At 22.9% G+C, this 25019-nt stretch overlaps 7 protein-coding genes across 7 annotated transcripts; 3 read left to right on the forward strand and 4 right to left on the reverse strand. All coding sequences in view use genetic code 6, as the record gives it.

Moving 5' to 3' along the window:
• Positions 1–1782: 1782 nt before the first annotated feature.
• TTHERM_00564230 (Serine/Threonine kinase domain protein) lies at positions 1783–8181 on the reverse strand (the record flags this gene model as incomplete). Its single annotated transcript, XM_001022022.3, has 10 exons — positions 7894–8181; positions 7689–7775; positions 7498–7609; positions 7184–7331; positions 6676–7051; positions 5242–6607; positions 5018–5182; positions 4206–4963; positions 3995–4146; positions 1783–3934 (listed from the first exon to the last, which is right to left on the reverse strand). Exons 1-10 carry the CDS (start codon positions 7918–7920, stop codon positions 1783–1785), a joined length of 5343 nt encoding a protein of 1780 aa, XP_001022022.2. The 5' UTR covers positions 7921–8181.
• Positions 8182–8869: 688 nt separating this feature from the next.
• TTHERM_00564240 (tyrosine phosphatase) lies at positions 8870–10741 on the reverse strand (the record flags this gene model as incomplete). Its single annotated transcript, XM_001022023.3, has 8 exons — positions 8870–9144; positions 9210–9310; positions 9375–9493; positions 9547–9720; positions 9789–9920; positions 10030–10103; positions 10295–10394; positions 10571–10741. 8 exons carry the CDS (start codon positions 10739–10741, stop codon positions 8870–8872), a joined length of 1146 nt encoding a protein of 381 aa, XP_001022023.1.
• Positions 10742–11955: 1214 nt separating this feature from the next.
• TTHERM_00564250 (ARF GTPase activator) lies at positions 11956–13977 on the reverse strand (the record flags this gene model as incomplete). Its single annotated transcript, XM_001022024.3, has 4 exons — positions 13686–13977; positions 13126–13405; positions 12435–12974; positions 11956–12370 (listed from the first exon to the last, which is right to left on the reverse strand). The coding sequence occupies exons 1-4, from the start codon at positions 13843–13845 to the stop codon at positions 11956–11958; spliced, it is 1395 nt and encodes a 464-aa protein (XP_001022024.2). The 5' UTR covers positions 13846–13977.
• Positions 13978–14807: 830 nt separating this feature from the next.
• TTHERM_00564260 (cytidine and deoxycytidylate deaminase zinc-binding region protein) lies at positions 14808–15824 on the forward strand (the record flags this gene model as incomplete). The annotated part of the gene is made up of 6 exons (XM_001022025.2): positions 14808–14885; positions 14936–15058; positions 15166–15225; positions 15283–15370; positions 15504–15611; positions 15694–15824. 6 exons carry the CDS (start codon positions 14808–14810, stop codon positions 15822–15824), a joined length of 588 nt encoding a protein of 195 aa, XP_001022025.2.
• Positions 15825–15923: 99 nt separating this feature from the next.
• TTHERM_00564270 (cation channel family protein) lies at positions 15924–19669 on the forward strand (the record flags this gene model as incomplete). Its single annotated transcript, XM_001022026.3, has 4 exons — positions 15924–17186; positions 17250–17505; positions 17564–19054; positions 19107–19669. The coding sequence occupies 4 exons, from the start codon at positions 15924–15926 to the stop codon at positions 19667–19669; spliced, it is 3573 nt and encodes a 1190-aa protein (XP_001022026.3).
• An 806-nt stretch (positions 19670–20475) lies between these two features.
• Positions 20476–22540, reverse strand: TTHERM_00564280 (50S ribosomal protein L4). The gene is made up of 6 exons (XM_001022027.3): positions 22185–22540; positions 22026–22109; positions 21658–21839; positions 21488–21578; positions 21125–21339; positions 20476–21060 (listed from the first exon to the last, which is right to left on the reverse strand). The coding sequence occupies exons 1-6, from the start codon at positions 22372–22374 to the stop codon at positions 20746–20748; spliced, it is 1077 nt and encodes a 358-aa protein (XP_001022027.2). The 5' UTR covers positions 22375–22540; the 3' UTR covers positions 20476–20745.
• Positions 22541–23114: 574 nt separating this feature from the next.
• Positions 23115–24999, forward strand: TTHERM_00564290 (endonuclease/exonuclease/phosphatase family protein; the record flags this gene model as incomplete). Its single annotated transcript, XM_001022028.3, has 8 exons — positions 23115–23368; positions 23485–23536; positions 23611–23661; positions 23744–23808; positions 23895–24136; positions 24190–24305; positions 24353–24771; positions 24846–24999. The coding sequence occupies 8 exons, from the start codon at positions 23115–23117 to the stop codon at positions 24997–24999; spliced, it is 1353 nt and encodes a 450-aa protein (XP_001022028.3).
• Between the last annotated feature and the right edge of the window lie 20 nt (positions 25000–25019).

Consider the following 25019-nt stretch of genomic DNA (forward strand, 5'->3'; position numbering starts at 1 on the left):
GATATATTGTTTAAATATTCGCAAATGAAAATTTTTAGTGTAAATAAATTAATAATTTATTTTAATTAAGAAAATAATAAAAAAAAATAATAAAATGAATGAACTCTTCATCATACAGGCACTTAAAATTGTAATTTTTAGCATGCTATTTTATTTGCTGATAATGATAAAATAAATTGAAGGATACATAGAAAAATTTTCAAAAGTTTAATAGATTCTTTTGTTGATTTCAGGAGTATATATATCAGTATCACTGATGTAGTTATTGCCAAAATCAAGTTTTCTTTCTCGCAATTACTACTTGCAAAAACAAAATGAACTAAATACTAATCATATTAGTATATTCCCGATGGAATTTTTGATATTTTGCTTTAGCTTTGCGATTATTTTGTTTGTTGAAAAGGTAATCGGATATGATTATGAAGAATAATAAGAAGAACTGCTTGAAGATATAATAATAATGTAAGAAATGTAAGAGATAAAAAATGAATAAGAGAGTAAATATGAATTAAGTACACAAGCAAAACTCTAAGAAAATTTAATCTGCTAAAAGGTTTCAATTAAATTCATAAAATAATCAGAAATTAACTAAGAAGCTAATAATGAAAATATTGAAAACCATTTTAAATTATGCAATTTTGTATGCATAAACTTTAGTATTTTTCTACTAGGATTTTCATTAGGATATACAAATTATTTGGACCACTTTCTATTCCAGTAAATACCAGCTATATTTTACTTACCTATGATTGCTTGCATTCTCAAATTAACTCTGAAGCAGAATTCTAAACTAAATTAATTTTAAAAAGATAGGATCTATAATGCCTTTATAGCAATTATACTTTTAGGATTTATCTTTGGATTTATTCTTTCGTTCTATAGCAATTATTTAGTATAAAGTTACCTTATTGCTTTTAACTCAGGTGCCTTACTATATGTTTCTACAATGAAAATAATTCAAAAATTTTATGGCAAAGATGAAAACAAAATGGATTACTATCTTTATTTCTCAATAGGCTACTTAGGCACATCTTATTTACTTTATTGAAATATATTAATAAACTTTATATAAAATTAAATTATTAAAAAAAATATCTTAAAAAAAATTATTTGTATAAATTAAATTAAAATATATTTTTATTTATTTATTTATGGTTTTATTTTATCCTTATTTACACTTATCATTTATCCACAGCAATGAAAATAAGTAATCAAATAGAATTTATTAGGATTCTCTTTGAATTATTGATTTAAAGAAATAAATTATGATAATTTTAATTTTATTTAGATAAGAAAGATAGATATATGAAACAGATCTAATAAAACTTCTTTTTAAAAATAAACTTTTTAATTGATATAATATGAAAGGTATTTTTCAGATTTCATTACTTTCTTTCTATATTTGATAATATATTTATTTTAGCTAAACATTAAAATTTAAAGATAAAAATAAATAAAATTTATTCTTTATTTTTTATGAACTATGTTTAAATAACTTCATAGTTTACTTATTCATTTTTTCAAATTTAAAGGAGCTATTTTTAATATTGTTTTAATATTTGAAAAATTGTGAAAAATATATATTTATTTGGTTAATTTTTAAAAAACCTTTTTCAATGAAACACATTTTAAAAATTTAAGTATTTTATTTTTACCTCAAATTAATTTTATTTTTATGATTTGAGATAACTCATATAAAAAATATAAAAAGAGATATAAATTATTAATTACTGATTGCTATTTTATCATTAGCAATACAATTTTTTAAAAAGTTTGAAAAAATCATTAAATATTTCTGCCTTATGTACCTAAATTGCAATCATTATTCAAGGATTAAGGTATATGGGGATTTTGTTTTGAAGGGACAGGAGAGAACTAAGGAGTGTTAGTGTTTTCAATAATTTACAAATTCAATCTACTTGCAGAATTGTTATTTTAATTTTATGCCTCTTGATTTACTTATTTATTTTATATTGGATTAAATGATAAAAACTAATTCATAGGTGATTAATCATTCTAAGCACTCTATGAGCTCTATTAGCTCAAGTTACATATATTTTGTAATGCTTAGTTTGTTTCCTAATTGTTATTTATTAAATAACCTTTTTAAGAGTTATCTATACTCATATTTTAGTTAAGAGAAATTGTTTATTAATTTGGCTATGATCTTTAAATTATAAGTGAATGGCTGTGATGAGAATTTTAGTGATGCTATGTTACATTATTGCAAATTAATTGATTAATTTCTTATGTTTAAATTTATTGAGTAAATTATTAGTTTTACATTTGATTTTAATTGACATGAGAATAATTAGGTTAGGGATAAGATTATTACATCTACTATTATGCTTAAGATTAAGAACTATCTCTGCTTTCTGATTAAGCTAATTATGGAAGAATTCCTTGTTAGAATTAACTTTTATTAGCAGATTCTTTTTTATCATGGTGATGCTAACCTATTTCTTAACAACTCAAATCTGAATTTGAATTAATCATACTCATTCTTTACATGCATATTTACTTTTTAGTTAATTTAGTTAAAGGCTTTTATAGCTAGCATATTTCAGGTGTTTCAGATTTAATATAATTTTATTAAGCATGATCTTTTGAATGTTATGGAGTTATAGGTATATGAGCTTAATTATAACCTTGTGAATTTTAATTAAGAGTTTATGTTGCATTACTACTTGCGTTCGGAGGAGTTTAACTTTTATAAAAATATTAATTTAAGTTTTAGCTAGATTTTATCTTTGAGTGGCTTATTTAAGATTATTGGTTTGTCCCTGGTTATCCACCTATTTCATTCATAAATTAGAAACTAAAATACGAAGAGTCTTAAGAATTGGTAGCACTGTGAATAAAATTTTGTTTTACTTATTGTTAGTTATGCTTAATTGGTTTTAATGGTTGTTAAGCTACTTAACTACTAGGAGTTAAGTTGTTTGAAAAATGAAAATTATTATTTTAGGAGATTATTTATTTAGGTGTTGGTGGTTTAGAATTCATTTTATTTTATTATATTTATTGTTAAGACGATTAAGGAAAGGTTTGTTATTAAAACTATTATTATTATTATTAAGGATTAAAATGTTACTATTACTATTGTAACTGCTATTATTACTGTAAGGGATTTTAATAATAAAGTTTATCAGACTATTACATTTTATTGTTCGTTTTTGGATTTTACATAGAAATTTAAATAGATCCATGATGGGTTCTTATAGGTTAAGTTTATATTATGCTGGAATTGCTGCTGTTAATAGTGTTGGTTTTAATTTTTTCATTGTTTGAGTTCAAATTATTTTAATTTTAAATACTATTTTAAGTATTATTCAAATTTTAAGAATATGAATTAACAGCAAGTTGAGGATTTTAATTTTATTGACTGTTTTTACTTTAAATCGATTAGCTTTGCTTTTAAGATATGCTTTCATTCAGAGTTTATTTAGGAGTTGGGGTTCTGATTGGAAGATTTGTTTTTTTATTACTTATTGAAGCAGATGTTGTTGGTTCACTTGTTTACATATTCTATATAAATTATTAATTACCTATGCTTTAATTTGAAGGTGAAATTATAGCTTCTACTTGTATTTACTGCATTAAGCCTAAATTATTCTAATTTGCGGTATTTAAACTCAGGCTATTATGCAAGGAGCTTTAATGTATTTACTAACTATGAGTCTTGGAATAATTATTTCCTAAAATATTACTTGATGGGTTGTCTAGCAGCATATTACTTAATTCCATATCAATGCTGTCTTTTAGCTAAGGACTTATATGATTATCATTATCAATGTCTTTCACATTAGAAATATTAGATATATCCAACACTGAGTGGTTAGTTTGAATATTGTTGGCTTGATCACTTTAGTAAATTATAAAATTACTCTGTGACTAAATTCCTTGTTTTCCTTACAACTAAAATGCATCCTATCTATTTTAATTTTTTAGAAAAATTTTAATAAATTACAAATTTATATTTAATGTTAATAACTTTTCATACTGATTGGCGGTGAGATTCATTTAATTTGTTAACCACGCATCTCTTTAAGCAATGTGAAGTCTTTAAAGTTCAATTAACTCTTTTTATTACCTAAACTTCAAAAGTTCTTGTGTTTCATAGCTTATTTGTTCGTAATTTTATTCCTATTTACAAAATTAATAAAAATGAATAAATTAAGCGAGAAAATACTTTTTTGATTTACCCAATATTTTTTATAGTAATCAATAAAATTGTCTATTAATTTGCAAAAGTTATAATGATTTGGAGGAGATTAGCATTAATTTTTTTCAGAAAATTAAGGTGGGGTTGGAAAAATTTAGTTTTTCTATACGCTTTAAGGGATTGCAGGTGAGTTTTTTTAATTATGAGAATCTATAGAAAATAATTGTATATTTTAAGAATTTTTATTTTGTTGTTAATTATTAAAATATTGAGGGTTTGCGTTCATGAACTTAAAATTCTATGTTTGTTCTTGAATACTGTTTAATTATACAGAGTGACTAGATATGTAAGACTACTAACGACTGTGATTTTGATGAGAAGGTTCTGAAGTTTAGTGGGTTAGGTGATCATTTTTAATATTGTTTTAGGTATTGTCTAACCTAGAATAATTGTTTTGATAGTAAATTTAATTTTAAGTATATTCCTAAGGGTTGTGAGATGAAATGTGATTATATTCATCTTATCTATTATAATCATCACAATATGCATTGTAAAACACAGCATCCTCTATCTCATGATCACTATTATTATCATCATCATCATCATCTTAAATAGCTTTTGCCACTAAAATTTACTAATTTGTTGATATATTTGCCTATATCTGTTATAAACTTTGTTTCTTTTCATCAGGAGTCAAATTAAGTTAAAAATTTGATGATTTACTAGGAGATAAAGAATTTTTTTTAGCCATTTCTTCTTTCTTATTAAATTTTTTCTTCTTTGCTTAAAACTCTGAAACTAAATTCATAAACATAAAATAAGCATTATTAATATCTTTGAATAAAAGCTTACACTTTGCTACAGCATCATCTATAATGAAATTATGAAGCTTCTCTAAGTCTTAACACTCAATTTAATTTAAAGCCTCTTTTATGAGATTAGTGATCGATTCTTTGTTATATGAACCGTTGTTTATCAAATTTTTATCAACAGTGATATCAAAAGGATACAAGCTATCTATATAGTAATTAATTTTAAATTAGAAATTAAAAAAATATTAAATATATTTGAGTTACCTCTTATTTCTAAAGTAAATGCATATCTATATTATGTATCTTGACTATATTCATTAAATGCTAAAGAGTAATTTATTGTGTTTAGATATATGCCTTAGTTGATTGACATGCTACTTGTTTAAGAGCTACCGTCAGAATTACTCTTCATATTCTAAGAATCGTTTTACATAATTTACTCAGACTCCAGCTAGTTGGCATTCTGCTAATTGATAGGGTCATACTTAGAAGTTTCATATTCTTATTATTCAATATTTGTTTGACAATTGTTAAGATTGCATCCCAAATCTGGGGTTTCAGAAGCTATACTAAAATTACCACTTTCTTCATACACTTATTAATCCTAGATAAACTTAAAGCCATTGTTATTTTTAAATTAAGGAATGTCATAATTTGATGAGTTAATCTAAGAATTATTTATGCTAAATATGTCGCTTCCTTTAGGAGTTTATTGTGTTATTTTTTATTCTTTTTAAGAGATTTATCTCAAATCAACGGGAGTATCCAACTCACTTTAATCTTGTTTAAATATTTTAAAATTTTAATATGCTTTTTAAATGTTAAATCTTTCAGAGGTACTTTAAATAGATTCATTTAACTCTACTTGATTGGAAGTTGATTAATTAACTACTGAAGTATTATTAGTCATGGTATTAATTTAAATAGATTGGTTATTTTAAATACTTATTGATTAAGAATTAAAGGTATTCATTCTTGACTTGTTTCTTTGGTTTTAAGGAGTCTTGTAATTTGAATCAGTTTCTAAAGAATCAGATTGATGAACAAGCGAAGTTGTATTACTTACTTATACAAATATGTTTTCGTTTACTTATACTAAATCCTGTTGAATTTATTTTTCTTACTGCTGTTAGAGAGCTAATTATTGTTGTTTATTCACTTCATCAAAGTCATACTCAGTAACATCTATTGTAAGCTAGTTCTTCTTTTTTTTATGACTAAGGCTTGTAGTTTTTTTATCAGAAAAATTAGATTGCTTTCTTGGAATAAACATATTATCTTTTAAATTATCAGAATGTATTTCTTAACTTTAAATTTCATTATTTTAATTCTAATCTGTGCAGGGTGATGCTTCTGTATTCTTTTGACCCTTTAATTAAAACACTTAAGCAGATTCTAGAGGGCAACTGTTGCTTAATGTATAGTTCATTGGAGTGCTTGCATTACTTGCATCCAATAGTTAAACTGGATAATTATCTTCATCTTGTTCAGACATATCCAAAAATTTGTCATTAAGCAACTCCTCGGCACTTGGCCGATCTTTATAATGTGAGAGACACTTAAGTATTAAATTTTTTAGACCTTCATTCTAAATAAGATCAATTTAATAAGGCAATATACCCTATGAAACCTTTTTTATTGAATCAATAGTTAAAAAATTGATTGTATTGAGATAAATTAAATTAAATAATTAATTACTTTCTTGTAAACTTAAGCTGCCGATGTGCACTCTTTGTAAGGAGTGGAAAGAGTAGCCATTTCTAAAACACACATACCAAATGAGTAAATATCTACAGGAGTACCATATTTTTCTTCATAAATTTCAGGAGCCATAAATTCAGGGGTACCAATTACACTCTTAGTATGAGAAGAGTTTTTTAAGCTTACAGCTAATCCTAAGTCACCTATTCTTATTTCGTTGTTTGTGGTACTGATAAAAACATTCTCACATTTGATATCTCTATGAATGATAGGATATGGCTTTTGCTCATGCAAATATACCAAACCTTTTAATATTTATCGGCACCAATTTTTTATAATTTTTAATCTTGGCTTTTTGATCTTCTTTAAATGCCTATTAAATTTCATTATAAAAAAAATTATTGCTTGCATATTATAACAAAAAAAAAATGAATAAAAACAATGTAATAAGATGAAAAATATGCTAAAATTTGTTTGTATTTCAGTTAATTTTGATTATTTTTACTTTTTCAAGGAGCCTCCTGAAACACATTCAGTAATAAAAATAACTTCATTTTTACTCTTATTTATCCATGCATTTATGAAGTTAATAATATTTGGGTGATGTAGATTTTTTAGTAATTAAATTTCCTCCGATATCCTCTTTCTTTCATCTATTAAAAAAATTTTTAATCTTAAAAATTAAGTAATAAAACGTTTTAATGGTATATTTAAAATCGAATACTTCTAGTATAAAACTTGTAAAAGCATTAGATATATTAATATGTAAAAAATAATTAATATAGTACCAAAATACTAAAATAAATATAAAGTATTTACTCAGAGGTAATCTTTGTAGTTTTATAACATTCCATGCTACTTCACAACCAGAGTCGTTATCATAAGCACGATAGACAGTTTTATAAGCTCCAAAACCAAGTTCTTCATTAAACTTTATAGAAATTTCAAAAATAAAAAAATTTTTTTTAAATGTAAGATGAACATGATATAATTGTTGTTAAAATTATTACTCTTATGAATCTTCCTTTTGGGCTTGTTTCTGCTATTCTGTCTTTGTAATCATTATCTTCATTCTCATCTCTATCAGAATAGTCACTCTTTAAATTAAATTAAGTTGTAAAGTGTATGAAAAAACACGAAATATTTTCAAATTTTGAATTAAAAAATATGTTGATATTTATATACCTAATGCATATATAAATATATTTAATTTACGTTGCTTTTTCTAGGAGATTCAGCCATGTATATACTTATTTTTTGTATTTTTATTTTATTGAATGAAGCTAGTTGAACAAATAAATAAAGTATTGTGAGATTTACAACAGAAATCTAAAACTTTTTGACTGCTTATATCTATTTAGAGTAGGCAACTATCTAAAACTATGATAATCTGCTATAAGATTTATTTTTCTGAGCTAATAGAAAAATAATTTTTTAAATTCCAGAGAATTTTTAACTTTTACTTTAGTTTAAATTGTAAAGATGATAATTCTTTTAATGATTGATTATTCTTTTTTCTAACAATTTGAATAATTAAAATATCTAAAATATTATCAAAATTTAATGAATCAATCAATCAATAAATAATTGATTGATTGAAAAATAGATAAATAGATAGATTGCTATTAATTAAAACATTAAAGTATTTCCAATTCAATAATAATTGAGCCTTTATTAAGAATTCGGTAAGTAATGATTTTTGATAAATTAGAGGATATAAATAACTTTGCAATTAAATCTAAGTCATTCAATTTAAATCTCATACAAAAAATTATTAAAAGCAAAAAAAAACTAGCATAACTAAAAATATTCTGCTATTTATTATTCATTAAACTTAAAAAAATATTCAACCAAAATAATAAATTAATTGCTTACTTAGTATTTCTTTTCTTATATAGAAATTAAATAAAATTTTTTATAATAGACATAAACTAAACTTATAATATATTGAATTATATCAATAGCTTCATGAGCTTTATAAAATAATATACTAAAATATTAAAATTAAATCAGAAACACAAGCTTTTAAAATTACGTTATTTCATCTAATTTTACAAATGTTTAATACAATAGTTAATTTCGTTGGCAAGTTTTAATATATTTGCTTGAATTTTTAAAGTTATAATATTTTTATAATAAAATTTATGTTTATATAAAATAAGAAAGTAAAAGGCTTTTTTAATTATGTTTCTCAGTCTTACTAGACCTTATTCTCCCCGTCTTGTTTTTTAGTTGTATTAACACTTAAGGTGCAACCAGATTTCCCTTCCTAAGATTCGCTTGTAAGCTAGTTAGCTCCTATTTTTTACAATTCTCTTTCAATTATTATTTTCATGTATTTGTACAAATATCCATATTATTCAGAATGATGGACCATACCCCATCTTTGCTCCCTTAGCCTTCTAACAATACCAAATATACTTATAGTACATTTTTTTAATTGTTCGTTTTCATGGAAGTTTGTTACTATTTTAAAATTTAATTTTTTTTAAAAATGTCATATTATTTTTAAAAGCTAATAAATTTATTACTGCCTTGCATCACAGCATTCTTTATAGTTGGAAGATGATGTCTTAAATTTAAAACCAAATTTACTAGTGATATTAAAGTACCAGTTCTACCAACACCAGCACTATGAATTATTAAAAAAAATGAATATAATACTAAATAAAGTAATAAATATTAAGTAGTCTTACCTACAATGAACTATGGATTTTCTATTTTATTAGTATTCAGAGAGCATGATATCAATCAATTCATCAATAATATTTATACTATTTTCATCTGGTATACCATGATCTTTCCATTCTGACCACTTTTATTATCATAAAAAGGATTAAAAATTTATTTTAAATTGAATTGAATTACTTAATATTGATATATAACTCTTGTTTCATTATGCTTTGTAAGAGTCATCTTTCTTTTGTAAAGAGAATTGAAGTGAATTTCTTCATCTTCAAAATTTACAGAGAGCTTACCATATTATTATGTTACTCCAACTCCTGAAGGCCAATATTAGTCACATTAAACTTTATCATTCTCCTGATTATTTATATAAAAAAGAATTTATCTATGTATTTTTTTATTTTGATTTGAATGTAATTAATTACTCTCAGGTTACAAAGCATCATTATACATTAAACATTTTCACTCCAAACCATTTTCCAGAATTGATTAAATGTTTCTGGTAAAGGGCCTTATGTTGCAATAAATTTTCTTTCTCCGTTGCCTTTATGTACAGACTTGTATATTTAAGTAAATAAATAAATAAATTACTTATATTTCTTTTATGTTGTTTGTAGGTACAATAAAAAAATAAATAATTAATTGATAAATAAATATCTAATTTACATTTATAAAAGAAGCGTTTATATATGGGCATTCGTCGTCAGATTCTTCCTCAAGCTTTACTTCTGTGCGCTTATCTTAAATTATTTGGTTTAAATAAGAAATTTTAAAAAAATTTACAAGATAATTGAAATAAATGCATGAATTTATTTATTTATTTATTACTATTTTTTTTTTGTAATATTGAATAATTTATCTGATTTGGTTGTTGGATTTAAAATTTAATAAATTCTAAAATTGAAATGGTTGATTAATAATGATATTTTACATGGAAGTATATTATTATATCTGTTTAGTTTATTAAGCTTAGGTTCATAATCTTTAAGCTCTTCATTGTGAAATTAAGTTTCTGTGATTCTTCTTATTAACTATGAAAAAAATTTGATAAATAAGTTTGAAATTTTAAAAAACTTAAAGATTAATGAAAAGAAAAAATTATCAGAAAGAATATTTTTTAACAATTATGATTCTTTTAAAATGTTTTCTTTTAATAGAGGGAAATTAAAATTATTTCTTTAATTTAAACTTAAATATTGATTATTACCCTAAATTCCATATCAGGATTTCTTTTAGAGATTTTATCTGCAAACTCTAAAATATTGATTCCTTGCTCAATCAATTATATATCACTCATTTTAACTACCCAATTATAAGAAATATCGCTTTTTTAGTCATCTGACCACGAACCTTCAACTAATTCTGATTCCTCAGCCATTAAATTCTAATTTGATTTCTTTTTTTAATTTTATAAATTCTATTTTTGCTTTTAATAACCTTTATTTTTCTAAATTTTAATTCTTTCAACTCAATTATTATAAATTAGTTTTTTCTTTCTTATATGATAAATAAACAATCGGATTAACCTTTACATGTATACAATTAGATGTTCTTTGTTTTTTTTCTCTGAATTATCATCAAAAACTAATTAATTAAGGATCTAACTCAATAAAATAAGTTAAATATAATGAAAAAAAGCTTGCAAAATAATTATTAAATGAATTTTACTCATTATAATAAAATACTCTCAAAAGCAAACAAAAGACTTACTTAAAAAATAGAAGCTCTTTATACGGTTATCATATTTGAACAAACGGCTGATAAAGTTAATTCGGAACGTATTTTATTATTTGGTATATAATAGTTCATTCACTAATTTTAAGAAAGATTCGAGACATATGAAGAATTACAACAGAAAATATTTCTATATTTTTTTCATTTTTATACAAGGAATTTTATGAATAAATTATTCAAAAGATTAGAGTTATCTAAATTTAGTTTTACTGATCAAATAAACATACAATACTAAAAATAAAAGATAAAATTATTTTTCATAAAAAAATTTAATAAATAGATAATCATTTTTAAAACATTATTCTTTACTTTACATTGTGGAAGAATCGATAAGCTAATTTTGAATGATTCATAATTATTAAAAATAATAGAAATATTTTAATAATAATTTTTCTATTTTAAACTCTCAGATACCTCAAGAATTTCTTTTGGTTTTTAGTACATATAACCACCAATCTATCAATATAAAGCTAGAATATTAATTATTTCAAATGTTATATTATTTATTCATAAAAATATTATTTAATAGTTTTTTTATTTAATACTTTTTGAATTAAGTGACATATAACAATTTTTATCACTTCATATCAAAAAATAATTAATTGATTTAGTTTTTACATAAAATTTAATTTGTGAAATTAATTTATGAAATAAAAGTTCATTAAGACTTGATCAATAAATAAATGACAAAATCAAGAATTTAGAATAAAGATCACAATTATTGAACGTTATTATCGAGAATCAATACAAAGTTATAGTTGAATCGATTTAATTAAATCTGTTAAAAATTTATTTTATTTGAAGAAAGAAGTATTTTATTAGTTTTATATATATAAAATTAGTGTTTATTGTACTTAATCATTGTTATTTCCATTGATTTTGGTAGTTGTAATTTTAGTAACCTTACTGCATTTAATAGTAAGGATAGTAGCCTTAGTAACCCATTTAGCCAACTTATCCCATTTAATTCATTTAGTTAAGAGCTTGGTATTTATTTTTATCCACAACTACTTCATTAGGGTTTTTATTAGCATTTACTTGTGTATTAAAAGCTTAGTTAATAGCTGTAAATTACTAGGTGTTTTAGATATTATTATTATTTGTGCTGCTATTACTGTTATTTTAATACAATTCCATTAAACTTACGGGTTTATTTTAAGCTTGCTATTGCTAAGTATTGCTATTATTATTGTTGGATTGTGGGTTTGAGTTAATGAGTCCAGTTTAGTTTTGTGTCAATTATCCGTTTAGTTGATAATTTGTCTTATTAGCACTTTAAATTAAAAAGATTAAAAATGTATTTAATTTTGAAACAAATAATTGAATTAATTATTTACTTTGGATTTACTTAATTGCTCAAATTTTGTTACATGTGTGGTTAATACTAATTTGTATATCCAGGAAATGAATTTTATTTATAATGGTTTCCATTCTAGTATAAAGCATTCAAGTTAGAACCATTTGAGTTTGCTTGAGTGCCATTAATTGGAGCACTATTTTACTTCTTTTCATAAAAATCTAATAAACTATTTCCATTTATATTTATTTAAGGATTTTATTATGCATTTTAAGGTTGTTGTTGATTATTTGATAAATTAGCAGGTGCTGATGTGAAACCAGTAAAATCTTCATTATCTAATTTCATATTATCATCAAAATCTAATAAATCTGCAGTCTTACTTGGTTGGCATGTTGGAGAAGTTACAGAATTAAAATCTTATTTTCCATTTTGCTTTTATTCTTTCATTTCCTTTATAACTTAATTTTTATGTTCTTCTGTAGATGGTCCATTTGATTTAAATTTTTTTTTACCTTCATCAATTTATTGAGTTTTTGGATCCAAGTAATGTTCATCTTAATTATCTTATACAGGTCTCCTATTAATAGAATAAAATAATTTTAAAGATTAAATAATCGTTGCAATATATGATATACTCTACAAAAAAAAGAGTAAAAAAATCATGAATAAATCAATTTAGTAAATTGATATTTTTTTTATATTGCAAAGAATAATAAACATTTTTTTACTCTAATATTCCCTTTTCTCTATTTTTTAAAAACACAGTCACAGGGTTGATAGCTTTAGGATTGCAGTAAAGTTTGCGTACATATTTTTCAGTAACGAAGCGCACTCTTTCATCAGGCTATGCATTGAATGTGATTCTACGAGGAGGTTTTTTAAATTCCCAGTAAGAGTTTGCAATTGCATTGCCAACATAATCCATAATTTAGTAGTTAGCGTGATTCCAGCTATCGATCTTAGTTGAGTAAACTCTTGTAACAGACCTACTTAAGTGTCTATGGGCGCCTATTTTATAAATTAAAATCTTAAAATCCAAATTATCTATGAGGGCAAGAAATATGTTTCTCATCTCCAACTATTGTAAAATAAGAGTTGCTTAAGTTAAATCTTATTGTGCAATCCTTATTAGTAATATATCTATCTAGTAAGCGAATATGAAGAAACTATTCATTTTTCTTCACAAAAAGAGAAAGATATATTTTTACATCTTAAAATTTTCTTTTTATGACTTATTTAACAATATGTCCTTGAATTTAGGCAAAAAAAAAGAAAGGATAATGCATACCTGAACAATTCATGCAAACAAATACACCAAAATCTAAAGATACCCAAGTTGGAGCTTTAGTGTGACAATCAGCGCATATTTAGTTTTCTTCTCTCTTTAAGAGTATATTGAATAGTTTTTCTTATTTTACCTCACTTAATATTTCTCCAGCCATACTCATTTTTTTAATATTTGAAGGTCTATAATCTATTGTGCCTTTTATTTGGAGCTTTTACTGTTGCTAAAGCTTGAAGTTTCTCTTTTCCTTTTGAAAATTTTTTAAAAAGATTGATTAATTCCAATATTTTTTTTTTTAATAAATTGTAAAAAGTTATTTGTTAGAGCTTTTATAGGTAATTTATAGTTTATGCGCATCCTATACAAGGTGATATTTTTCTGATATGCAACAAATTAAATTCATGCAAATTTATTGGGATATATATACATGCAAGAAAAAAAAACTAAAAAAACATAATCATCAAGCAAGCTCAAATAAAATAAAGTCTTGATATTATTTATTCTTTCTTTTCTATTTTTGTTTCTAACTTATCAATTACCAGAATCGTGGATAATTATTTCCTTAGCATTCAATTTTAACTCCTTCTTTATTTTTTAGTTCCATTTATGAATTTTTGTTTGTATTATTCATTTTTATTTTGCAATTATTAGATAAATTTATAGATTAATTTTATTTTATTCACAAAATTCTGAAACACTTCTTATAAAATTGGAATAAAAAAGTATTATTTTCATCATCTTCATCATCAAGAAAAAAATATTTCTATTTTTTTGGTTAAACTCATGTATTAGTTTTTTAAATATCTACAATCAAATTATGAATTTTTAACCATAAAAAACTGTGTCAAATAACATTAATTTTAAATATAAAAAATATTAATTTATCTCCATTTAAAATATAATAAATTTTTATCGTATGAATAATTTTGAATATAAATTAGAATTTTAAGGATGTTAGTTTTTTATATGATGTCCATAGTGTCAATACTTACACCTTTGAGTGTTTAGGCTAAAAATTTTATCTGAATTAGCATTATTTATTCCATTTACAAAATAATATTTTTTAGTTGTTTTATTTTTAATAACACCAATTAAGATTTAGTATATTTTCAATTAATATTCAAAATGCAGACAAACCAAATGAAAAAATACTCCTTAAATGAGGATGTTATTAATTACTATATGAAACTAGCAATAGAATAAGTAACTAAATGAGTTTTTTGGTAATTAATTTTATATCTTTTAATATTTAGAGCAAGATAGCAACTGATAAACTAGAAGTAGCTGTTGGTTGCGTTATGGTTAAATTTACAAATAATAATTAAGATCATGAAATAGTAGCATAATCTCACAACAAAACTAATCAGTATGGAAATGTATGAAAATTAAGTCTCATTCAATTTTGAATGCTCATGAAAAGCATATATATAATATATTATCTTTATTCAATACTGGATAATTTTTAAAATAACTAACTAAAAAGGCAACTCTACATTGTGAAATTAATTGCATAAATGAGATATTAGATAAATATGGTTAAAATGTAAAGCTAATTCTCTTTTAGTATTTAAATCTTAGATTTTTTCAAAAAAATAAAAAGTATGATGAGTAATAAATATTTAAGCAAATAACGCTTTTTGTAACATGTGAACCATGTATCATGTGTGCTTATTCTTTATCTTTGATGGGTATTCATTTTTTATTTTTTGCTTGAAAATTTTCTGAAGAAACATACAAAATAAAATAAAAATTATAATTTTACTCACTACAATTTAATTACAGAAAAATACTTTGTATTAAAAATTGATAAAAATGTATTAGGTATAAAAGAGGTTTATTTTGGATGCTATAATGAAAAATTTGGAGGAAACGGAACAATATTAGATTTGAATACGGCCAATTATGGAGCCAATACATATCCATCATATGGTAGGGTGATTCTTATAACTTAAAAAATATTGAGAATACTAATATTTCAATGCCTGAATTTATGTTTTTTATTTTAAAAAAGGAGGATTTTTAGAGGAAGAATGTAAGTAAGTTTTAAAATAATTCTATGAGAAAGGAAACCTAAACTTAGACGAAGATAAAAGACATAGAAGAAAAAAAAAAGAAGATAAAGATGAATCAGTTTCAAGCTGAAAAAAAATAATTAATCTAACCTAAATTGCAAATAAGAACAAACAAATTAACTTATTATTAAAAAAATCAAATTAACAAAAGTTTATAATTTTTGTTTTTATGTTTGTTGTGTATTTATTTAATTAAATCAACTAAAATTTTAATTTTTAATAAAAATAAACGAATTGTTCTTTGAGTATGAGTAAAAATGAGTCAAGTAATTTTCACTAAGAAAATACAAACAATAATTGTAATACAAATGATGTGAACCATTTAAGATACATTATGGGAAGATAGATATTAAAAAAATATTCTGCAAAATTTTTAAGCGTTTTGAGGTCTAAAATGCTTTAAAAAATGAGCAAATAACAATTTGAAATACTCAATGATAAATCACATAGATTAGAGGATTTTGAATCAAAATAATCAACCCCATTTTTAAATAAATGGAGCTAAAATAAGCAATATACCAATTTAAATAGCTTGATTTGTTTATCTTTGTAAATTCCGCTGTTTTCCACAGAAAGCAATACAATATTTATTTTAAATGGGATAGAAACTGCGCTATTTTATGTTTTAGGGTTTTATTTTTCTACTTTATCTTGCTTCTAAACATAGGGATAAGCTCCCTAGTTTATAGATAAAATGAATTTAGTTTTTATAATAATTTAACTTATTTAATTAGCCATATAATTTAACTCAGGGATATATAGAGAGGGTAAGTATATAAGTGATAGATTTTAAATTCTAAAAAACTGCTTAACAAGCTATATTTTTTATTCTAGGATTTCAATCATTGCTATATTTTTGCATATCGAAATCAGCTACTAGTAGAATTTTATCTATTTGTTTATAATAATAGCTCACTCTTATTCTATCTTTTGCTTCTTATCTAAGCTTTAGGAAAAGGTTGTTTAGTTCTAAATTCTTAAAAAAATAACATCTCTCATCCTGCTAATTAATTATGCCTTTTGTATTGCACATGTTGCTTCATTAATGTGGGTTTACATTGGTATAGCTGAATCTTAGGCATAACAAAAATCGTGGATTGCATAGTTTTTAAAGATAGATGAGAATAATATTGAATAGAATAAATTTGAAATTTATATTGCTAGTCTTCACTACATTATAGTAACTATGGTGACAGTAGGTTATGGAGATATTTATCCTACTACTTCGAATGAAAGACTTTTAAATATTTTAGTCATGATAACTTCATCTTTTGTGTTTGCTTATATTGTTAACTCAGTTGGACAAATCCTTTCTGAAATTCATAACTCAAAAAAAGAAATTGAAAATAAAAAATCAATAATAAAAGCTTATATGAAAAAAAAGAATGTTTCAATTGAACTGCAACAGAAAATTCTACAATATTTGTATTATGTAAATTTTAAAATATATTTTTAAATCAATACAAAAACAAAATTTGTTAATAACTGTAAATAGTTTTGGATAAAATCAAAAAACAGTAAATGCAATGAAGAGTAGTTAATTATTAACGAGCTTTCAGATGAACTAAAGCAAACTTTATTAATGGAAGCAAATAAATTAATTGTTTAAGACTATATCCTTTTCAGCTAGAATTTCTCTGAACAATTCCTTTAAAAAGTTGTGTAAATTATTTAAGAAAAAAACTTTTGTCCATTCTAGTAAATTTTTAGTGTAGGAGAGAAAAATACCTCTATTTACTTTGTAGAGGAAGGTAAAATAATTAAATAGATATAATACAAATCCTTTATTAACGTTTTATTTTGATATAGGCTCAGCAGAGAAGTATATAGATCTCTATGAACCCGTTTCACTAAATAAGAAGGGAATTCATATTATATAAACTTTAGAAAAAGGGATGTTTTTTGGAGTATAAGAATTTTTTACTGGGAAATAAAGATTATTTAATGTCAGAAGTAAAGATTTTTGTACACTCTTATGTATTGATAGGGAAGATTTTATGCATTTGCTCAAAGACTTCAGTAAAGACTTTGAAAGATTTTGTGATATAAGAGACACTTTGATATTTAATCCAGAGAAGAGTGATGTCAAATTAGAATGCTATGGTTGCTAATAGCTTAATCATCTGATTGAAAACTGTCCATATGTACATTATATACCTGATTAATAAAAAGTGATTTTAAAAAATGGATATAATTATGTTGAGAACAAAAGATCAATTTTTAGAAGAAAAAAATTAAAAATGACCAAAAATAATACGTTTCACAATATTTTATAAATTTAGATTGATTAAAATAAGTTTCAAATTTCAAGAAATGACATCATAGAATAATATATGGCTGATAATATTTAATTTGATGATGATAGTGAATAAGGCAGTGATAATAATAGCAACAAAGAAGACGATCAAGCTGAAAATTTTGCAACTTCTATTAGAGAAATTTAAAAACTTGAAGACAGGAATACAATCTTTCTTAATAGCCCTTGCTAAAGAGATGAAGTTTTTGCAGCTAATATGAACTAATCCTTAGATAAGTATGACTCATATGAAAGATTGAAATCTGGTCAAAGTTAAATTAAAGACATTCCTCAAAATTTTTCATAAAGTTTGGTTAAGAGATAAATTTCATAGTTGTTTTATGAAAATTAAGATGATCATAGAGAAAAGAATAGAAAATCTACTTTTGTTAATTCCTAATCCAATTAAATAAATTTAGCCCCATTAACTCCTGGTATTAATAGATCTAAATCAAGGTCAAACTAAAATATAGAACCAGAAATGTTTAATGAAGGATAATCACTTCATTAAGTAAGCAGCCCTCATAAAATTTCTCTACCATCTATCACAGAACTTAATTCTAGTTAAAATATTAATTAAATCGAACAAGTATAAAAAGAAAGAAATAATACATATATCTCAAAAAATCAGCCTCCAGCTCAATATTAATCTACTGCAAATGGAAGTGGAAATTCTCTCAGTTTTAATAAAAAAATTAATGAGAATTTAAAGAGAAATAGTATTGATACCATGAAGACCTCTTTTATAAACTAAAATAAGTAATTCTTTTTAAGAAATCAAAAGAATAGAAATATGAGCAAGATTTTATTTTAGCAAGTCGAGCAACATATTTAGAAGCTTTAAGAATAATTTATATAAACTTAGCTTTAAAACAAGACTATATATCAGTAGGAGAATTATTTGATATATTTTGATTTGGTTAAGTCATTTACTAACTATAAACCGTAATATAATGTTGCCGAGGTATTGAAGAATTATAGAATCTTGCAGCTTAAAAGCTTAAGTAAAAAACAATTTTTGAAAATAAATATTTGAGTAATCCATTTTTTTTATAGATTTAGATATTTTTAAATTTTAGCCCAGTCTTTAACCTGATGAACAGAAAAATATTAGTAGAAGTTTTAGTAATTTAAAAAAGAGAAGGCAATCTAAAGGTTTGGCATAAAATTAAGGCAAATAATTACTTAAAAAATATAACATTTAATAAGATGAGATTGATGCAAGTTAGTAATCATATCTCAAAGATTCAATTTAAAAAAAGCCTGGTTTCTCAGATTTTATTTTCAAAATTTAAAGTGCTTCATTTTTGGATACATTAACGAATAAAAACAATAAATATCAAAGTCCATTAATTATAGGCAGACCTGAATAAAATCAAAATAGTGGATTAGAAAATAAATTTTATAATAATGAAAAGGAGGAATTTATTGTTGATACTCCTAAAAGTTCTGTTCATTCATTAAAGTATTTGCCATAGTATAAAAATTTTGAAATATCAAAGAAAAGTTAATTTCATGATAATTCTAACACAAATCAAAATAGTGATATCTATGGCTATAGAGATAGAAGTGATTCAGAAATTATCAAAGAAATAGATATAAGCAGTATACACTATTGAGATGTATGAAATAAATTTCTAATTAACGAATATAAAATATATAATTAATAAAATAAATAATAAATTATTTTATTTTAATATTACACACTTACTAACTACCTTATCTATTTTTATATAAGTTTAAGTATTCAATTGATAATAATTAGTTGAAGAAATAATTAAAGAATAATAAATTTAAAATTCAAATACAAATGAAGTAAAGATATTAGGTAATTGAGCTATCTAAAAATTAAACTAACTAACTACATATATTAATTTTATACATTTTAGGATTAAAGACATTTTAATTTCTTGAGAAAATAATTAAAGAAAAAAAAATTAAAATGATAAATAGAGTAAATATAATATATAAGTGAGTGATTTAAAAACTAAACAAGCTGATTACTAACTTTATAATTTATTATTTTCATTTAGTATTATTTTTTTTAATTTCTTGAAGAAATAATTAAAGAATATAAGAATAAAAAATTTTAATTTTAAACGGAGTTTAGATAATAAATAAATGAGTGATTTAATAATTAAACTAGCCAAATTACTAACTTTATAATTTATTATTCTCATTTTAGTATCTAATTTTTTAAAAATTCTAGATGAAATAAATATAAAAATATAAATTTAAATATTAAATGGAGTTTAGATAATAAATAAATGAGTGATTTAAAAAATAAACTATCTTATTCCTAAGTTTGTAATTTATTTTTACATTTTAGTATCTAATTTACTGTAATTTTTTTGAGGAAATAATTAAAGAGTATAAAAATATATAATTAAAATGATAAATGGAATATAGATGGATAATAAATAAATAGATAAATGAGTGAATTAAAAATTAAACTAATTAACTACCAATATTTATTTTATACATTTTACTATCTAATTTTTTATTCAAATTAAATATATTTTTGCTTTGTTTAAATATTATTTTATAAATTATGTATGAGCAAGCATAATCTTTAATCTTATAAAATGCTTTGCATGATTGATTTATTGATCGATACTTTTATGAAAGAAAATCAACAAAAAAGTAATATCTGAGCACCTATTGTAATAAATTTTAACAAATTAGTTCAACTTTTTCATTCAATATTTTCTCTGTATTTTTAAATTTCCCCATTTTCCTTAAGCTTTTCGTATTATTCGTAGTAGTCTTGCAAAATCTTAAACTTAAATTGAAGAGGCTTAGTAGGATCGTAAATTACCTTAGTATCTTATTACTTAGGAGTAGGCCATACCTATTCTCTTTCAGCTTCACTTTCAGTAACTCCTCTTTCAACATGCTTCATTCTGTAATTTCTAAAAGTTCTATCTTATAATTCCTAAGTTAATTATCTTAATGCCTCCAAAGTTATGAAAACTCTATCGTTTGTTAACACCTTTAACACACTTAATTCCTATTAAATTAATTTGACAAAATATTAACTTGCTTTGCTAATGAGTTTTAATCTTAAATTTTACATTTGGATAGCAAGATTGCAACTTTTAAATATTTTGATGAGCTAATTCGAAGTTTGTATCAATTTGGTAGGGATGTACTATTAAAATTCTGGAGCGCTTATCCATTTTTTCTAACATTTTAGCAATAGCTCTTGTTTTTGGTTCATCAACTTACTCAGTTTCAATTATACGAAGCTTACCTTCAGCTAATTTAGCACTTAAAACAACCTTCAAAGCTTTTTTTATTAGAAGATTCTTTAATAAAATATTTCACAAAATAAATATTTGATTTGTTTTAAAAGATCAAATTTAATTTAAATTTCTCCTTAATTCTACTAAATAAATAAAATATTTAAATTATTATTGCATATTTATTCAAGTTACCTTATAATCTAATCTTTTTGTTAAGAGGATATCTTAAAATTCTGGGTTTAGCACCGTGAGCCTTACCACCTTTCTTTCTACCAGGGGCACGCTAAATAATTAAAAAAATACATTGAATTACACTAAATCAAAATTTAGAGTTAATTTTTTAAAATTCAATATGTATTTACCTTATTACCCATACGAGCTTTACCAGTACCTTTTTGTGCATAAGGTTTCTTGCCAGAACCTGAAACAGTTCCTTTGGTTTTTGTTATATGTGTTTTGATTTCATCTCTATTTTGACGCCATAATACATAAGAATGAACTATATCTCTACGTAAAGGAACGTTGAATATATCGTGATCCAAATCTTTTTAAATAAATAAAATAGAAAATTATTAATTGCTTGGTATTAACAACTAGAAATTATCTAAAGGAGTAAATTTTTATTTTTTTTTCTGCAATTTTTCATTAACTGAGATAAATTTTTCTAATATTTGTACATATTAAACTCCTAATGTATATTTTGTTTGAATTGAAATAATCATTTGCTTACCTACAGTTTTTCCAGTGTAAGCTTATCCATTTTCTGCCAAAAATTTCAAAACAGGAACACGTAAAGGCTAAGTTTTTTCGAAAGCTTTTAATTTATAAAAAAGTATTAATATCTTGATATAATCTGCAATTTTAAAATATTGAAAAATTCTAGTTTTACGAGATTGAGACCACCATTGTTTAACTAAAATTTCATCAGGTTTACGAACTAAGATAGGCATTTTTCCAGGCTACTCATTAATTTTTAGCTCATATTTTACTGGCTTAATAGAATAATTTGTAATTGAAAAAGCTCTCTTCACTTAGCTTAAACATGAAAGAGATTTAAAAGTTCTTTATAATAAAAACATTTGAAATTGATATGGATATTTCTTATGCTTTCCTCTTTTTTCTTTTTCTTTCTATTGATATTTTTCTCTCTTTCTTGTTGTTATTGCACTAAATTAAAAGGAGAAGATATTATATTGATAATAATTAATTATGATAATAGTGCTCAAATTAAATGAGCTTTCATTATATTTCTTTTAATTCACATTCAATTCCAATATAACAGTGATCTTTTCAATTTATTCATTTATTTTTTTTCATTGATTCTTTTTTATTCATTTTAGGATTTTTGACAATGAAAAAATAGCCGTAAAATAAAATTATATGCTTTAAATTGAGTTATATTTAAAAAAGGAATTTATTATCTTTTTAATTTTAATTTTAATAATTAATTAATTATTTTTCTATTTTAAATATCCTAAAATATAATGTTTTAATATAAAATGCTTTTATAAATTCAATAAAATTATATCTTTATTTTACCATTTTATTCAAATACAATTCAAATTATTTTTACTAAAATTTATTAATTTAAATTAAAAATTTTTTTCAAAAATAAAATTTTTAGATAGAAATAATCAGTTTATTTTTTTTGAAAGAAAATAATTGTTTTTTTTTATTAAAATATTTACTAATATTGAAGTCTGCTTACATAAACATTAAATACTAGATATTTAACTAAAAAATTTCATGGTAATTATAAAATTTTTGATCTAAATATCTTATTAGATTTGTAAATTTTAATTAAAAAAATAGGTTAAATATGATGAAAATATATAACAAATTTTCTAAAAAATTGTATACAGCACTCAATTTCAATTTTTCAGATGAAGTCTCTTGTTCAAAAAGAAAATGGTTACATTTAGGATAAGAAGAAAATGCAGAGAGCCATTAAAAGAAAGAACTTAGAATAATGTAATACAATGTATTAGCTCCTTGCTATACTTACCCTAATTTGTATCCTGATTGCACAAAACAAGATTTGGAATGGAATGCGAGATTAGATTTGTTAATAAAGTAAATATTAATGTTTAAAAATTGATTTTAATCAAAATTTACTGTTAGAAATTACAAGCTTTAATAGTTATTTTTTCCAATATTACCATTTTAAAAAAAAATAATTATAATAATAGAGAAATTAAATTTGTGGATCCTACTATTCTTTGCCTGCAAGAAACTTAGTTAGTAAATAATATTTACATTGGAGATTATAAATTCATTATTATTAACAGTGGGTGATATTATTTTTAAATTAATAGGATACTCTTTATGATTTAAATGATAAGCTAAGAGAGATTTTTGATGTATCTGTAAATCTTACATGATAACTTGCTATTCATCTAATGAATTAGCTTACTAATTTAACTAATTTATACTTATTATTATTAAAAGGTCATTCATAGATTAAAAGGAAAATCGAAAAAAGATGGATGTACAACCATTTTTAAGAAAGAAGAGTATTTATATTTCAATTTGAATTGATTTAATTTGAATAAAATTGAACTAGAATTATATTTTAGCTTATTTAATTTTTATCAAACAGATATGAAGAAATTTATTCAGTAAAACTTGATTTAGATTAATCTAGTAGTATTTATAGCGAATTATAGTGGATTAACTGTGAAAATATATGCTTATTTACACTTTTAAAAGATAAAAAGAAACCTAATTCATTTATTTTAATTGGAAACACTCATTTCATATATTCACCTTAAATGGGTTTAGTTAAGCTGGGATAGGCAAAGCTGATAACATCAGCAATAAAATCTATTTTAGAGGCAGAAGGTAGAGTTATTTTTGAATTTCCAAATAAAGAAAAAGTATTATTAATTAATTAGGTGATAAAAATATTGATGTTTTCTTATGTGGAGATTTCAATTTTATTCCTAACAGTGCACTTTATTCTTTTTTTACTCAATAAAGCATAAATTTTGAAAGTCTTCCTTTGCATGAGGTAAATTTTTTTTTTTCCAATATAATTTAAATTTTATTTATTGATAGGTCTCTAACTAAGATATGGCTTATACTTTTGAAAAAAATGAAAACTCAATAGATTAACACTTTTAAAGTACAACAAGAAAATATTAATTTTTTAATAAGAATGAAACATAAAAAGAATATATTCCATACTTCCAAACTTTAATGAGTTTAGAAGTAAAGTTTGATAAAAAAAACTAAGAATTCAATGTGGTATTTAATAAAAACGAAAATATTAAAAGTAAAAACATAATAACTTCAGATATTTGCTTGAAAAGTGCATATGCTGAAATGTATAAACAATACAATTAAAAATTTCCTAATAGCAAAAAAAGTTTAATTAATAATTTGATTTCGAAGATAACTAAAAAGGATAATTTAACTTATGAGTATGGTTTGTCTCATTTAACCAAAAAAGGATATTTATAATGTGATTTTATATGGTAAAAAAAATAACATTAAGAACAATAATAATAATTAATTGATTTATTTATTATTTATATTTTATTGTAAAAAGGTATAGATTTGCTGAGCCATCTTCCTAAAAACATCTTAAATAAATACTTTAGTAACATGACTACTAATATGTAAATAAGTTCAAAGCATTTCCAAATCAATACCATCCTAGTGATCATTTTCCAATAGTAGCCTCTTTTGAGCTAAATGAATGAATAAAGAAATAAATAAAAAT

Source organism: Tetrahymena thermophila, assembly GCF_000189635.1.
Source record: "Tetrahymena thermophila SB210 genomic scaffold scf_8254495, whole genome shotgun sequence".
Lineage (NCBI taxonomy): Eukaryota > Ciliophora > Oligohymenophorea > Hymenostomatida > Tetrahymenidae > Tetrahymena > Tetrahymena thermophila.